This window comes from Alosa alosa, chromosome 9 (assembly GCF_017589495.1).
Source record: "Alosa alosa isolate M-15738 ecotype Scorff River chromosome 9, AALO_Geno_1.1, whole genome shotgun sequence".
NCBI lineage: Eukaryota > Metazoa > Chordata > Actinopteri > Clupeiformes > Clupeidae > Alosa > Alosa alosa.
Window position 1 is genome coordinate 27,066,220 of NC_063197.1, and position 17,654 is coordinate 27,083,873.

The window sequence follows — 17,654 nt, forward strand, 5'->3', positions numbered from 1 at the left end:
ACATGGATATGCAGATGACACTTGTTCATTTAGCTCAGCTAAACTTTTTTTATGGTTTGTTTGATTCCTATGAACATTTGTGATGGCAGCTTTGGGACATTGTGCAAAACTGGGAAAATGCCCAAAGGAGTCACAAGGGACGAAAATAAATCTGAGTGTGTGATTGAGAGAGAGAGATCTGACCATATCCTGCCACACATTGAGCTCAGGACTTCCCTCAAGCGGGTCTGATGTTCCTATCGTTTCAGTTGCTTGCTTGACACTTCTTGATTCTATCTTGTCTGTTCTTAGGTAACTATTTGGTTACACTTATCTAGACAGTATTGACATAAGAGTGACATGACACTGTCATAAAAGTGTCATAAACAAGTCAAAAAACGTCTATGACATAACACTTCTGTTATTAAGTGACATTCTGTTTTTAACAAGTTAGGGTTAGTATTAGGGTTAGAGGATTGGGATAAATGCAGAGACAAAATTTCCCTCACAGGATCAAAAGAGTATATATACTTATATAAAAAGATTGAGAAGATACCAGGAATGTTAATGAAGACAAGGAGTGAATGGTGGCAAGCTTAGGCAAGCTGGGCGATAACGAAGGAGGAGGGCCCGACAGTAATTGTAAAGCAATTTACAAAAGATTCACTGAACAAAAATGCTGATGTGATACATGTACTTGAAAATTTTGGTAAAAATGTGGAGAATGCAATGCAATCAAGCATTGTGGGTGATTTGGAGGCACAAGCCGGCAGCAGAGAAAATGCTGGGCAGGCTACCTCCGAGAGATCGAGAGAGGAAAAAAAGATGTGCGTTTTAAAAGAATGTGCCAACAACGCTATACTGGAAGCTACCCTTATTTTAGAGACTGTTCACATGCTTTTCTTAACCAGTATGGTCATTTACATCTGGTAATCTGGAAAGTTATTCACGAGCACACAGAATAGAGTGACCAGACGTCACGGTTTAACCGGGACAGTCCCGATTTTGAGTTGCGTTTCCCGAGTCCTGACAAGTCCCGACATTTTAGCCTCCCGTCTAGCCTGTCGGGAGGCTAAAATGTCCCAGTTTAGCCTACACCAACCTCTATCAAAGTGTGGTCTTATTATATCCCGATCATTAACTAAACCCATGTAGAAAGACTATAGCCTAAAGCGTCCGGTGTATGATTTTGATAATGTGTGTGTCTGTGTGTGCGCGTGTGTCAGTCAATCATAATGGTCTGCATAATCTTTGCAGCCAACCTTACACTGTATCTCTGTAAACATTGTTGCAATGCCTCGTCATCATTCTCAAAATAACCTATGGCTGAGTTTTGTTTTCATGCATGTCTGGATAACGGGTGAGAAATGTTTAAAAGACAGACTCGTAAATCCTCAAATTATGGCCGGGGTCTTTTATTTACGGCTGCGCAAAGCACAGACCTTTATTTGGGGCAGGCTTGTATTCAAGGCAACAACTGTGTTTAAATGTAGGCTAGGACTGGTAGCTTGAGAGCGAGGTGTTGGGAGACCCAGTGTGAACAACGACTTTTCATTAGCAACAGTGAACCAACCAAGCAACAATCTAAAATATTAAGAAGAGCTCTTTTATTTCATTGAGTTTAATTGAAACAATGTAGGCAAGTATTACCCCGGCTTAGGCTATTTGGGGGCCGGCCTTTATTTGTCTGAATCTGAGGCCCGGCTATAAATAGAATCCCGGCCATAATTTGAGGATTTAGCCCACTATATGCACGCTGTTTTAGGCATAGTGCAATCCCTAATCTCTGACTGAAAGTGCGCAGAAAATGTTGGACCTATTGCAAGTTCACCAAGCTTCCGATCTCATTCCACAAGACTACAGCGCCCTCTTGCGGCTGTAGACAGTAATGTTTCACGTAGGGTTCATGACAATTCATACTGACTAACATTGGAAAATATGTTAAATTATATATTTTTGATATAAGTCACACCTGACTACATCTGACTACACTTGACTATAAGTCGCAGGATCAGCCAAACTATGAAAAAAAGTGCAATTTATAGTCCGGAAAATACGGTACTTCTGATAATAAGCTATTGACAATATTTATATATATATTTTTTTTTTTTTTTTAAATGTCGGAGGTGGTGAATCTGTGCTCACTCAGACTGGTCCTTTGCATTACCCCAACCTAAGTTTGGGCATCCACATTGTGGGAGATCCAATTGTGTGAAAGGATGTGATTGGGTGACTCCCACTGTCATCCTTTTCCACTAACTCTCTCGTAAATGATGGTGTGTCGAGATTGGAGTCCTTTTGTGTGTGTGTGTGTGTGTGTGTGTGTGTGTGTGTGTGTGTGTCCTGTGTGGTGGTGAGAATGATTTCTTTCCCCAGTTGACCCTTGAAAGTTAAAGTTGACTTGTGTTTAGCATACACTTATCCAAAGCGACAGGTTGATATAATGGTGCCTAAACTGCTTAAAACAAAGCGAAAAATGTCGACCTCCATCCTCCATCTCAGCGTGATCCATCCTGTTCAAGGCAGAATCGGAGACAGCGCACTGAGAAATCATTTTGATCAGATTGCAGTATATCAGGACCTAAAGAGTTCCTTTTATTAAGGAAAAGACCGGGTGTGAGCAAGACCCGAGACGAGGAGTAGGAGAAGGAGAACGAGTCTGCCTCTGAATAGTCTTGTTCCCTTCTCTTTCAATCCCCCTCCCAGCCCCCATCTCACCTCTCTCTCCCCTGCCATGGCCACAATTAACTGAGCAGCAGGTGCTCTGGGCAGCATAACAGAATCAGTAAGGGAGGGAGAGGGAGGGCCGGACGGCGCCTCTTTATTTTCTCCTTTTCTCCCCTTTTTCCCCCTCCCTTACCTTTTCTAGGGTGACCTGTAAATGTAACACTTCACACACCGAATAGGTCCTTCACTCCCTCCACCAATTTCAGAGGTGTTAACTTTTTTCTCCCCTTTTTTTTTCTCCCTCCCTCCCTCCCTCTCTCTCTCTCTCTCTCCCCTCCCTTTCTGTCCCAGGTCTCCAGTCTGAAGGGGAAGCTGAAGAAGCAGTCGACGGCGACGGGGAGTGGGGTGGCCCGGGCCTTTCTGCGCTCTCAGGCGGCCCTGTTTGGCTCCTACCGGGACGCCCTGAGATACAAACCCGTAAGCCCATCCTCACACATTTGCACTGTGGCCCGTCACTCAACAATCTTTATTTTCTTTCTGCGCCAAAACTACTAACAGTAGTAAACATGACATTACACTACTTTGAGGAACGTCTCAGGGAGATTTACACTTGACTCTGTGTTAAGAGGCTGGGGTCGAAACAAAGGTTGAATTGTGCGGAATTGAGTTGTTCAGGTCTCCAGTCCTGCTCTTTAGCTTGGTGAGTGACGGGAGAACACATCTACGCCTTCACCTCCGCCCCACCTGCACCATCCCTCTGCTCTTCACATCACCACTTCTCTCTTCCCATATCGCCTGTTCAGGGCCATATCGGCTTACATTACAACGGAGCAGCTGTCGTAAACGAAGGATTTTTGGGGAAAGAAAAAAGAAGGCGGATGAAGGACGCCCTCAGGAGAGTTACCTGTTGGGTCCGACGGGGCGTTCAGCTAAAGAGCAGTAAGCAGCTGATAAAAGCGGTCGAGTGGGGGCCCTGACTATCCCCCGTCCAGTCGAAGAAGAGAGCAAGAAGAGTCTCCCTCTCGAAAGAGAAAACGAGACGGGGCGGAGAGCAGAGGTGGGCCTGTCTGAAGCCGCTGAAATGTCAGACGCCGGACAGGCGCTTTGAAGAAGGGCCTTTCAGGCGAGCCAGCCAGCCTTTCTTCTCTCCTCCTCAAACTCCCCTAAGTGTGTTTATTCTTACACTCGGCCTTTCCTTGCACGCTCCGTTTTCCTGCAATTCGGCTGGGCTGCCCCACAGAAAAACAAAGAGAGTTGCCCCACGTTTGTCAAATATGGCCACGTTTGTTCCAGGAGTTAAGGGTAATTGCTTGGCTAGGCCAACAGAGGGAGGATGCATAATTGATGTTTTGTTTTATTCTTTCTTTCTGTGTGTGTGTGTGTGTGTGTGTGTGTGTGTTGGGGGGTGGTCTATATACACAAACATTCTCTCTTGTCTCAGAGTGTGCAGAGTTTGGGCATGCTCTGACCTTATCAGGTTCAGACTCTAACAGCGCAACGTTTGCTGTCTCGCTAAAACCATTTTGAAAGCCCAAGAGGAGTGTGGCATGTAAGGGAAAGCTAACTACATAGTTTTTTTTTTTTATCTCATCAGTTGCCAGCTCGAGCAGCCATTTTTTTTATTAGAGGCTGGAAAAAACAGGCTAACTTTTTGACCCCAACTGATTATGCACACACACACACACACACACACACACACACACACACACACACACACACACACACACACTCACACACACAACAAAAAGAGGCAAGTTAAACAACAAACGTGTGTAGATATTCTATGCTATGAAAGAATCCTGTTTTCTTGTAGAGTTAAATAAAGTGCTTCTATGCTGGCATATTGGTCAGTTCACTGATAAGCCTTTATCTTTAAACGTCAGGCTAGGGCTGGGCGATATATCGGTATTACGACTACGACCGATATATTTTTGAAAACGATATGTAGTTGAGACAATATCGTAATACCGGTATTATGTCAAATAATGGGCCATTGTATCAAAGCCACTTGCTCTTCTGTGTTCAGACCAGATAGCCGCAGCTCTGCTCAACTGCGCCCCTTGCGTGTGCACATTCTCCCTCGCAGCACTACAAACTTTCAAACATGACGGACACTGAGTCAGATTTTGTTTACCTTTGATCAGAGGTTGATGCCTATTCGTCGGCACATCAGCGGCTAGACCGAGAATTCTCATTGTGAAATCAAAATTCCACTGGAGCTTCAAGCGGTTTTGTACCGCAGATTTAAGTTACAACACTGTTTACAGCTCTTGACTCCGCGGTAAAATGTCATTTTTGGTACATAGCCTAGCTAATTTAAATACACCGATGAATGCTTGCGTTTAGCGATATACAGTAGCAGATCTAGTCCTCAGGGAGACAACCTACACGTTGATTTTATTAAGAGGATATGCACGCGACTTCGCGAGCAGTTAGGGCATCATTTTTATGATTCCTGAAACCCCATTCAATCGTGCATAGGATTTTTCTTACGAACAGAAACATGCAAAATGAGCGCTATCTGAAGCGGCCGGTTCGTCTATCACACTCTTGATGAGTGAGTCAGTCACGTTGTTTAAGTAGCCTAATTGTTTAAAACTATTTTTGTTGTTGATAGCAACATGTCTAGCCATCATAGTCTACATTTGCTTGTCATCTAGGCCCTATCAAACCCTTACAGGTAAAAAAAACTGCATTGTGTGACAAAACTGCAGGTTTTTTCAATATTGTTATTGCCCAAAATAGCCTATTGCATTGTGCAGTACAATGTAGGCCTGCGTTGTCAGTCAGGGTCAACTTTTGGTCTTTTGTTATTTGCACAGCTTTATCAGAGCAACTGTAGCCTATGCCTATTGTAGGCCTATGTTATTGTTTACACTTTTTTGCACAGTTCTGTTAGAGCAGTCTGAAATTAATATAATTAAAACTGTGTTGTCATAATTGTTGTGTTGAGTGAATATACCAAGCACTTCGCTCTTTCTGTTTGAAATATCAATATCGTATCGATATCGTATATCGCCAATCAGCCCCAAAATATCGGGATATCAGTTTTGGTCCATATCGCCCAGCCCTAAGTCAGACCATATCTGACAGGGCTTCTGCCATTGAAATCAGTTGCATGAGTATAGTTCTGTATATGTATATATGTGTCTATCGCTGACTTCACCATGTCAATAACGTAAACAAAGCCTCACTTTATGTATTCGATATTGTCATTTCCTTGTACATGCAATGTGCACACACTCATACATACACACACACACACAGATACACACACACACACAACATGGAGAGCTGTGATGTCCATAGGCCTTGGTGAGCTGTAAATGATAAAACACCAGTGCATAATGAACTTGAAAAAGGTGAAAATCAAAGCCGCCCCACACACACACACACACAGACAATTTCCATCCTTTGCTCGCCTGCACCAGTATGAAAGCCATAGCATTGTGATTTTACTTCAGGCAAGAGGCTATTATTAGAGTTAATATTGTTTTTCCCTTTGCGATTAGATCATTTTGCCATCAGGGTAGGGTCATGAAAGAGACTCAACTCCACTTTGTGTGGAGGTGGCTTCTAATTAGAATGGGAATGAGCTAAATGTATATTAAATCAGGAGTTGCCACATTGCCATAGGTGCTTTACTGACTTGTTATCCATATGGCTAATTATTGTTGTACTGTTTGATGCAGGTAGTGGTTGTGAGTATGGTTGGCAATGACCTGCTATGTCTGGAATGTAACAGAAGATGATTGTTCTGGCATGTTTGACAGAGAGCAGAAGGAACATAGCCTACTTATGTGAAGAATGTTAATTCATATAGGATGTAGCATACCGTGTGACTGCTTTTTCATGCCATTGAATCACCTCATTTGCATCTGAGCTAATTGGAATGATGATGTAATGGTTAGCAATGCTTGCTGACAAACAGATGTTGCCAACCAGACACTGAGTACTAGATGACAGATTACCATTGTCAAATTGAGGTATTGACATTGAATGCAAAGCTGAGTAAATTATGCAGATTATTGTTCTATGTCTGCCTATTATAAAGTATGCTATATGTTGTCTAGGTATAATCGACAAGTATCAATTGATCATCTTTTCTATCTCTTTTATTTTCTTGTCTTGTTGTTGATGTGCAGGGTGAGCCAATCACATTCTGCGAGGAGAGTTTTGTGAACCACCGTTCCAGCACCATGCGAACATTCCTGGAGACTGCTGTCAATGCTCAGCTCTTCAAACAGGTACACATCACACACACACACACACACACACAGGATATTGTGATCTAATTTCAGCCTCCTGGAGTGATACAGAATGTCCAATTAGCTAGGTGTTATTTTGGTTGCTACCATTTTCCTTTTTCCTCTGATACTTTCTTGATTAACTTGGACATTTTAACACTTCCCAGAGTGTGACAACAACAACAGGAAGGACATGAGTAAATATTTATGTAAAAGTAGAAGCTATTGGCCCCAGCCGTGGCGTGACTGGCTGAGGCACCTGCACCGTACGCCGGCGACCCGGGTTTGATTCCCGCCCCGTGGTCCCTTCCGGATACCACCCCTACTCTCTCTCCCACTCACTTCCTGTCATTCTCCACTGTCCTGTCATTAAAGGCATAAAAAGGGCAAAAAATATCTCTTAAATGGATATCCATGGAGGGAATATGAAGAGAAGAACCTGCCTGGCAGAGTGTGATTGAGAGGGAGAGGGAGTGGTGAGGGAGAGTGTGAGAGAGAGGGAGAGTGTAAGGGGAAGTGTACTCTAAAGGTGATCTACATTCCTCCTCAGCTGCAGTCTGTCCTCTCCCCTGTCCATTAAGTCATATATCCAGTCTTCCAGTTGTGCCAAACTTCACCTCTTTTAGTCCTCTCCTGGCATGTATACAGACCCCTTCCCTAATTCCTATTTTTAAAGACACACACACACACACACACACACTCCTTCAGTAGCTGTGAGATGTGTTTATCTCACCCTGCCAGTGCAGTGCTGAAGGCCGCAGCCTTGCGCTGCACTGACCATGAACCCCGTCGTGTGTGTGTGTGTGTGTGTGTGTGTGTGTGTGTGTGTTGGGGAGAACTCGCCAAGAAAATGCCAAAAAAAAAAAAAAAAAATGCTTTGTCAACAACCACCTGCTTTCAATCATCTTAACTATTCCAAATACTCTTGGAGAGACCCATTTGTACACACACTTCCACTTTCACACCTATACACGCACACCAGTGTGAATAAATCAACCAAAAAATCTAACACTGATATTGTCCAAACAGTACATTATTATTATTATTATTATTATTATTATTCAGTCTCTTCTAGCCAGGGTTGTGCACAATTTGAATTGCAATTCTGCTTCCTGTTTGCTACCTCAATTTAAATGCAAGTGAAATTCAAGAATTGAATTGGAATTTAAGAGCCAGTTTCTAATCAATTCTGGAATTTTGCACAAGCCTGCTTCTAACTAATGTAAGACTTGGAGTGTTCATCTAATTATTATTATTATTATTATTATTATTATTATTATTATTATTATTATTACTACTATTATTATTATTGTCTTTATTCAGTCTCTTCTAACTAATGTAGGACTTGGAGTGTTTATCTCCCTCCATGACAAAAATGTTTTTTACTTTTGAGAACCCTGGGGCTCCCTTGATTTGCAAGAGTTGCATAATCTCAATGGGACTCACCTGTGGGGTATACTATGAATCTCGATTAGTGGGTTAGCGAGGTATGTTGCGCTCAAAGCCAGGGTATGCTGTGACACGAAAGTGGATTTGTTTTAGTGTCGCTGTACCACCATGGTATCTTATGCTGTCAACCAAACCTGCTCGGGAGGAGGTTATATGCTAAGTTATAGCTCAAATCGTGTAATCTACCGCCCACTGACCAATCAATTGTCTTAAAAAACGAAGTTATCTCCGTGTAGGATTCTGTCATATATCTTACAGGTGGAGCTCCGCCTCTACTAACATTTTGGATCTCGAATGCACTTTAATAGTGCAAGCGTGCAAATATCCCACTAAGGGCGTGCATACCATCCAACAACTGATGACAATTGATTTATTTGATGTTATAGGTTAGACACAAAAATGACCGCAGTGTAGATTAAGCTATGCTCGCTCATGAATGCGCGGAGTAATTGTTTTTAAATAGAGGCGGTCTTGCGCGCGTCTCCACGTTACGATTGGCCAAAGTCATCCCAACACCGAGAACGCCAAGACAGATCTGAGCTGAAAGCCTAGTTTGACAAATATATCACATAACTGCAATCGTAGTATCACTTAGCGATACCCCTGAGTCAAGGCTTTGTCAAGCCTCGATATGTCTACATAGCCTAGATATGTCTAACGTGCTTCGTAGTATACCCCACTGGTAAAATAAAGATAAATACATAAATAGATAAATAAAAATAGTGTAATTGCTTTTTCATGTAGAGTTTTCAATATGTTATGTTTTACATTCATAAAAGCCATTAGCAATCATCTTGATGTTTAATCATGTTTTATTTGTGATGGTAGACTTCTCAGAGATAACAAAATAATCTTTATTAAAATCCCTGAAGTTTAGTCAGCATAACTAAAATTACTGGATGAACACAGAAAGGAGTATCAGGTATTGTGTGCCTGTGTTTGCGTGCGCGTGCGTCCGTCCGTGCGTGCATGTGTGTGTGTCTGTGTAGACTGTGTACATGTCTGATTCTTGGTTACCTGTGCTATCATATATCCATTTAATGAGCAAAAGCGTGTGTGCTTAGTAGTGCTGGTCCAAAGATCTTTGTGTGTGTGTGTGTGTGTAATCTGATAGCGGACAGCTGAGTGGGGATGATGAGGGTGTTTTGGAGATGGTGCTAATGCGTCCTGATGAGGCTGTCTAATTGGGGCTGGTCCAGCCGCCGCTTGACCCGCCCCGCTCCTCCTTCATTATGAGAGCGATAATGATGCGTCCCCCCCCCCCAACCCCCGCCCCCGGCCCCCCGCCCAAGCCTCAGGCCCCAGGCCCCAGTGGCCAGCAGCAAAGCCTCCCGTACCCCAGAGATGCGCAAGGTTACACTTACAACAACACAGACCAGACACTATCACACACAGCTACAAATAACCCCTCACAGTACACACTTCACACACGGCACGGCACAGCATGCGCATGCGCTCACTGTGCATACAGGTACACTCCGTTGTTATCACAAACATGGACACACACTCAGAGATGACTATTTTACAACACAGACGTATTAGTACAGGTGTCACTCTGTCAGGAGTGTCTTTCATTACAGGCGTTTTGTATTGATAAGTCTCTGATAATGAGACGCATTAAAGTATTTTTATGGGGGCACTCATCATTAATATTATTAGATTTCACATGCTAGGTCGCTTCTGACACATGGCCCTCTTGTTAGTGGGCCGTCGTGAGGGGATTTGTGAGGAATGCGTGCAGCGTGGCCAGGTTTATCGCCCAACGCCTTGCAAGTCATAATTGGCATATTTATTACAGGAAAATTACAAGGAGAAGGATTAGGCCTTTAAAGGCTAGGTTCTCAGCGAGGAGGGAGGAAATGAAATTTTGGGGGCGAAGACGTCACACTGCACCGCGCCGCACCGCACTCCGGTCCACTCCGGTCCGCTCCACTGCACCAGCGCCGCCACCGCACCTGATCCGAATTATCCCTGCTTTCCTTTCCGCTTGTTCACTTCCCGCCAACACGTCTGGAATGGCGAGTTAGCTATCTGAACACACACACACACACACACACACACACACACACACACACACACACACACACACACACATACACACACACACACATACATACACATACACATACACATACACACACACCAGCCCATAATCTCCACACCCCACACTGCCCCTCCTTGTCCGAATAAGCTGTGATGTAATTTATGCTTGCAGTTCATCGACGGCAGACTGGCCAAATTAAATGCAGGCCGGGGCTTCTCCGACTTGTTTGAGGAGGAGATCACAGAGGGCGGCTTCTGCGGAAGTGAGTTGTGCTGCATACATACATACATACATACATACATACATACATACATACATACATACATACATACATACACACACATACAGTACATACACGCCTACACCTACACACACAGTTACATACATACATACATTCACACCGATAGATCTAATATCATATCATAAATAGATTTGTGCAGGGCACAAAAACACACACGCATGCATACTGTACATTAGCGCCGTTAACTTCAGTCTAGACCAACACACCTAGCCAGTGGAAAGCAGTCTAATTACCCCATTGCACTGCCTGCTGTCTCACAAATGTCTTGCGTTCCCAGGTAACACCAGGTCGTACCAGCAGTGGATGGTGGGTTTTTCTAAGGTGAGTTTTACATCTGCATCGGCACTTCAGTATCAATGTCACCTTTTCAGTTCAGCCATTATGGACAAGATAATAGGCAGTAATCAGTGGAAATGTCATAAATTCATAAATTGCGGCAATATACAGTATTCCTTTTACTGTACACATTGTAAGGGAAAATATGATGCCGTAACATGACTTTGGGCTGGGAGTTGTGAGACTTGGACAGCTTAGATGCAGAGATGTGGAGATGCCAGTGATTTGACGTGACAGACAGACGTTCATCTCTGAAGACGTGTCGGCCTGGCAGGAAACAACTGTGGCACGATAAATTTAACAAAGGGGGGGAAAGTGTGAGACACAGGCAGAGAAGAACAAAAAAAAACTGGCAAAAAAAATCCCTTTAATGCTCTGCAGTCAGCAGAAGGAATGAGCCCTGAGGAGCACATCTTCAGACATGCTGTTAAAGGTTCACATTTCTTGGCTGAAGCACATCCATGAGAGAGCCCTCATTATCTGTTCTTCTCTTGTTTACTTTATAATCTATTATATATAGATAAACTAATTAGTCAGATTGAAAAATCGCAAAGACCATAACAAGAAGGACAGAGAAGCATGTCATGGTCTAACTATGATGTCTGAATTTTATTGTTTATTGTTTAATTCTTTTTTTGTTTTTGTTCCATGCAGAAGGGAGGAAATTTACTCAATTCAGCAATGTTCAAGGTAAGCCATAACTGTGTGGGTGTGTGAGAGAAGGAGAGAGAGAGGGAAGTCATGCTATCTATGTGCACCATGCCCACATATCTGCTGAACAGTATAGCACTTAATTTCCCCAAGGTTGTCATTTATGTATAATATACAGTATGTCTGTCCACATGCTATTCATTGGATTACTTCATTATTTCTCCTTCCATATACTCTCTGTACAATATATCCCTAAACTCACTACTATACTATATAGCAGGGGTCACCAAATGGCGGACCGCGGTCCGAGTCCGGACCCTAACGTGATCCTATCTGGACCCGGACCATAATAGCCTAATTTAGATTTTCACGTAAGATTTCAAAGCTGCGCTAAATGTTTCGTTGGTTAGGATAACAGCATTTACTTCAGGAGCTTCAGGAACTATCATTTCGCTTGCTGCTACTCAGCCAGTGAAATCTGTGAATTCTGATAAAGTCGAATCAGTGAGTAAAGTAGCCTACTATGGGAAAGAGACTGATAGCCTGAAACAAGCGAGGAGAGGAGACGGGACGAGAAACAATCAGATGGATATAAGTTAACGATAAGCAAGTTATTTTCAAATCATCGATTGCTCAAAGAGGAGAAAGCTAGACAGCGAGAACAGAGCTTTATAATAACGATACGGGGGCAATACAACACAAAACTGTCACGTCCGTAACGCCAACTAAATATGGATGTGACAGTTTTGCGCGGAATTGCCCTGGACCTCTTCTACATGAGACATGCGATTTTTAAAAGCGCCAATTTGAAGCACCTCTACTAGACAAAGCATATATTTTGAGCAAGCATAGGGTAGGCTAGGCCCATTCAACAGTGAACACTGAGACCACAGAATATTTTACGATTTAAGGCGGCAATAGGATTGATCCACCACAATCTAGTTAAGCCTACATGCATTCACTGCCCAACAACGTGATGTTCCTGGGTTTCCAGGATTTCGGGTCAACATAAAAAAAAAAAAAAAAAAATGAAACTGGCTGATTAATGGGTTCAAGGAACCAACTGTGGAATATCCATCCTTGTCTCAGCTCAAATTTTATTTTAAGTTCAAGTTAAACATCTTAAAAAAATAGCCAAGGCTACTCAGTTTTTCTCCCCAATAATTCTTGCCTTATCTCTCCTCATTTCGAATGTTGCCTTTTAGGCTACTTATTTTATTTCACATTAAACATTAGGCCTAGGCTCCATCCATCCTAATGTGTATGTGTGTGTGTGTGTGTGTGTGTGTGTGTGTGTGTGTGTGTGTGTGTGTGTGTATGTGTGTGTGTGTGTGTATATATATATATATATATATATATATATATATATATATATATATATATATATATATATATATATGTGTATATATATGTATACACACACACACATAGCCTAAAGACGCGCATAAAAAAATGATGCTCTGGACCTTTGCTTGAGGAAATTTTCCGTAACTGGACCTTGCTGAAGATTAATTGAATATCCCTGCTATATAGTATATACAGTATATCCCTATACTCACCATCATAGTATTCACAATGCTATTCCATATTACTTTCATGTGGTTCGTGTAAAGTTTGACCTCAAGTTGGTAGGTGTTGGCCTAATTACTTTCTGTTCAGATAATCATATGGCAGCCACTAGTCGGATTCTCCGCTCTTTGTACTGTCTGTATGGCTCTGTTGTCTATTCCCTGGATGCACGGACATATTTTTCCCCCTACCCCTGTGCACTGTGCTATTGAAGTGCTCTTTGTTGCGTGGAATCAGAAATGACCGCTCAAATGAGAGCGGCTGCCTTCTGCTCGGTTTGTTTTGATTGTCTCTCTCTTTTTTCCTGTCCTTTATCTCTTTCTCTCTCTTTTTTCCTGTCCTTTATCTCTCTTTCTCTCCTGTCCTTTATCTCTCTTTCTCTCCCTTCAAAGACCAAGAGTCACGTCAAGCAAGGCTTTAAGGAGATGCGGAGCCGACTGAAGCAAAGGGTGAGATGCACACACACACAAACACACACACGCACAGAAAACATGTTTTCACAAATGCAGATAAACAGACATGATAACAAATATTACAATAACACACACAGTGATGTTCAAATATGCATGCAGTGTGTCTGATTTACATGCTCATAGACGAAGATTCATAACGCATTTTGTCACACACATTCACACACACAAAGAGCTACCCACTTTAAAACAAACTGATTCTCTCTCTCTCTCTCTCTCTCTCTATCTATCTATCTATCTCTCTCTCTCTCTCTCTCTCTCTCTCTCTCTGTCTCTCTCTCACTCCCACACACACACACACACACACACACACACACACACACACACACACACACACACACACTCACACTCTTTCTCACACACAGAAACACACAGACTGATTTATATGTAGCATGCAGCCGGCTCAGGCGAGCGGAGATGCTGGTGGGGTTTTTAATGACTTGTGAAGCCCTGCTTTAGTGCTTTGTTCGGGGTGCGTACATTTTTAACGCCGCGGCCCCGGGCTATAGCCTGTCATGCCCCAACCAACCTTCAGGACCCCCTCTCTCTCTCTCTCTCTCGCTGGCCGCCGACCCGCCTCATTGTCGGCACGTCTCATCAGCGGCGCTGTGCCCGTCGCTCTTCAAAGCGGCGCGTAACGAGATGTATGTTTTCATGAAGCGCCACCACTTTGATAACGCAATCGTGGGGGGCCCGCTCCCCCGTGCCCGCAGACCTCAGTTCAGGGCCCGACCAGAGAGGAGAAGACGGAGGGAGGGAGGGAGGGACGGAGGGAGGGAGGGAAAGACTGAGATGGGAGAAAGAGAGACAAAAGACAAAAGAAAATACAGATGGAAGGCAAGCAGCGACTGCTCTCATCACCTTTTAAAAACAGAACAATAGGTGAAAGAAGCACGCCATGTTTGGATGGGTGTCAGTGTGGGTGTCTGTGCTCAGCATCTGTGTCGGAGAGGATGCCAAAAGTGAGTGTGTGTGTGTGTGTGTGTGTGTGCGTGTAAGATGGAGATGGAGAGAGAGATAGAGAGAGCACCTGTGTGAGTATGAACATGTGAACATCAGAGGACCAGCAAACAGGTACCTGATCTACCGGCTGACTGACCTTGACCAGATGACAGCCAGCGTGAGGCAATTGTAATTAGGATGAACGTGCGCTGCAAAGTCATTTAAATGCTCTCAGCACAGTACAAGTGCAGTTCAGCAGTGGGCAGTGATTCTAAGGCAATGACTTTTTCCTTCTCTCTCTTAAGTACTTACACACACTCATGCTTTCTCAGGACTCGCTTTCTCTCTCACACACACACACACATTTGCACATCTTTTTTATTTCTCACACAAACTCTCTCGCTCCCCCTCTCCCCCACAGCCAGGTGAAGATGACGATGGGTCATGTGGTGGCGGCTCCCCTACCAGCACTAAGAGTCTCTCGCCGCGAAGGCTGCAGAAAAGAAGGAAGGTGAGGCCTCCACAACACCTCTGACTCTCACTGATTTCACCTCTCCTTCCATTCTCCCTCTTCCTCTTCCTCACCTCTGCTCCCTCATTCGCCATATTTATTCATGACGAGTGTTGCCAGCGTACAGGGGTCAGAGGTCACGGCTGCCTCTGCTCTTCAAGCACTGACATTTGCACACCAGTACGTCTGAGGCTGCCCTTCACCACCAAGGCCCAGCGTTGACTGACAGCTCCAGTGTAGCACAAGTGTATGTGTGTGTGTGTGTGTGTGTGTGTGTGTGTGTGTAAGGGTGCAGATATGCTCTGTCTGTCTCTCTTACACCCTCATTTCTCTCCTTTTTTCCTCCTCCGTGTCTGTCTCTCTCTTGTTGCATACACTGTCCTGTTCTTTCACTTTCCTTCCCTTCTTTAATGTCCATCTCTCATTTTCCTCTCGTTCTCCTTTGTGTCTTCCCCTTCTTCTCCTCCCTCCTTCTCCTCCTCCCTCCTCCTCCCCTCGTCATCTCTCTCCCTCTCTCTTCATGAAAGCAAGGCCTCTCCTCACCAAGTTAACCCTCTCAACTGCATGGACGCTCTTCTGCTAAGAGTGACAGGAGTTAGGAGCGCAGAGGACGTCTTTGTGAGTAGTCCTGGTTCTAGTGCTAAGTGTGGCCATGGCTCTTTTAGTAGTAGCAAAGGCTGGATTGTGCACACACACACACATTCTCTCTCTTTCTCTCTCTGTTTCTCTCTCTCTCCCTTTCTTTCCTTCATTCTTTTCTCTCTCTCTCTCTCTCTCTCTCTCTCTCTCTCTCTCTCTCTCTCTCTCTCTCTCTCATGCACACACGCAGTCAAACTCATGCATTCACACATACGCTCCATACATTGTTAGCTAGTGGATCTATATGAGCAGTGCTTGTGGGAATTCAGCAGACACTTCAGAGGAACTGTCTGAATGTGCAGCGGAAGCCTCTATATACGAGGCAAAAGGCCCTTAAAGGAGCTCTATCTTGTCTCATTTCCCCCCACTCACACACCACGCTCCGCAACAGCTAATTAAATGAGCGGAATCTCCTCAGACTCATGGGCCAATGAAGGTGAGTTCAGAAAGTGTGGAGATTATTATTTGGAAGATTACAAAGGTCTCTTTGAGCCCCCGGAGTGTGAGAGTGGATGCATGGCGGCTGGTCTCATGTTTTTATGTTTTTTTCCTGCCCATGTGCATGAATGCTGCTGCGTCGTGGTTAGTAAGCGTCGGTGAGCGAGAGGGAGCTAGTTGCTTGTGTGTGAACTCGTAGAACTGGTGGTGTGGCCATTCCTTTTCTTTTTGCTCCGTCTCCATCCTCCTTGGTCATGCTCCGCATACTCGTTCTTTTTTTGTCTTCCCTCTCTTTCTGTCTTTCTGTCTCTCCTCTCTTTCTGTCTCTCCCTCTCTTTCTGTCTCTCCCTCTCTTCCTGTCTCTCCCTCTCTTCCTGTCTCTCCCTCTCTTTCTGTCTTCCCTTTCTTTCTGTCTTCCCTCTCTTCCTGTCTCTCCCTCTCTTTCTGTCTCTCCCTCTCTTCCTGTCTCTCCCTCTCTTTCTGTCTTCCCTCTCTTTCTGTCTCTCCCTCTCTTTCTGTCTCTCCCTCTCTTCCTGTCTCTCCCTCTCTTTCTGTCTTCCCTCTCTTCCTGTTTCTCCCTCTCTTTCTGTCTCTCCCTCTCTTCCTGTCTCTCCCTCTCTTTCTGTCTTCCCTCTCTTTCTGTCTCTCCCTCTCTTCCTGTCTCTCCCTCTCTTTCTGTCTTCCCTCTCTTTCTGTCTCTCCCTCTCTTCCTGTCTCTCCCTCTCTTTCTGTCTTCCCTCTCTTTCTGTCTCTCCCTCTCTTCCTGTCTCTCCCTCTCTTCCTGTCTCTCCATGCCTTTTTTGTGTCTCGTTTCTCCCCAAATCCCTTTGCGCTCTCATGGCATAGGACCCAGTGCTCTAGACACTGTGACAGCTCCCCAGGAATCCTCCATTAACACACACACACACACACACACACACACACACACACACACAAGTGAGTCCAATGACATCCCAGTGGTCAGGAGCGTTGGGAATTGGAGCTCTCCATCGATCTGGCCTTCATCTCTGCCAGCCTGTCCTGCTCCAGTGAGTCCCACTACTCACTCAGCCTCACACTCTATCTACAACTGTGCAGTGTGTGTGTGTGTGTGTGTGTGTGTGTGTGTGTGTGTGTGTGTGTGTGTGTGTGTGTGTGTGTGTGTGCCTGCTTGAATGTGCATGTGTAATAGTTTAAGATTATCATTCTTTCATGAAACTTGTGCTGCAACTTTTTGGAGATGCCTATGGTAGTTTCCCCCACGTCTTTTTGTACTGTAATTTACTGTTGAGTGAAACAGTGGATCCATATTAGTATTCCAAAGAGTAAACAAGCCTTATTTAGGATTAGGATTTGTATACTGTCTTTGGCATGGGTCACTGATGTCAGTCAGTTGCCCACTTACAGTAGTTCACATTCTGACAACAGAGAA

The 17,654-nt window shown here is 44.2% G+C and overlaps 1 protein-coding gene across 4 annotated transcripts in view; it reads left to right on the forward strand.

The window, feature by feature from the left end:
- The window catches only part of dennd1b (DENN/MADD domain containing 1B), a 99,390-nt gene that overhangs the window by 67,390 nt on the left and 14,346 nt on the right, over nt 1-17,654 (forward strand). For 2 of the 4 annotated variants that reach the window (XM_048251709.1, XM_048251708.1), the window contains 8 exons: nt 2,998-3,123; nt 6,792-6,893; nt 10,558-10,648; nt 10,965-11,008; nt 11,678-11,713; nt 13,636-13,692; nt 15,077-15,166; nt 15,698-15,784. In XM_048251709.1, coding sequence (XP_048107666.1) covers nt 2,998-3,123; nt 6,792-6,893; nt 10,558-10,648; nt 10,965-11,008; nt 11,678-11,713; nt 13,636-13,692; nt 15,077-15,166; nt 15,698-15,784 — 633 coding nt within the window. The remainder of the gene's footprint in view (nt 1-2,997; nt 3,124-6,791; nt 6,894-10,557; nt 10,649-10,964; nt 11,009-11,677; nt 11,714-13,635; nt 13,693-15,076; nt 15,167-15,697; nt 15,785-17,654) is intronic. The other 2 variants (XM_048251710.1, XM_048251711.1) reach the window with 1 other exon arrangement.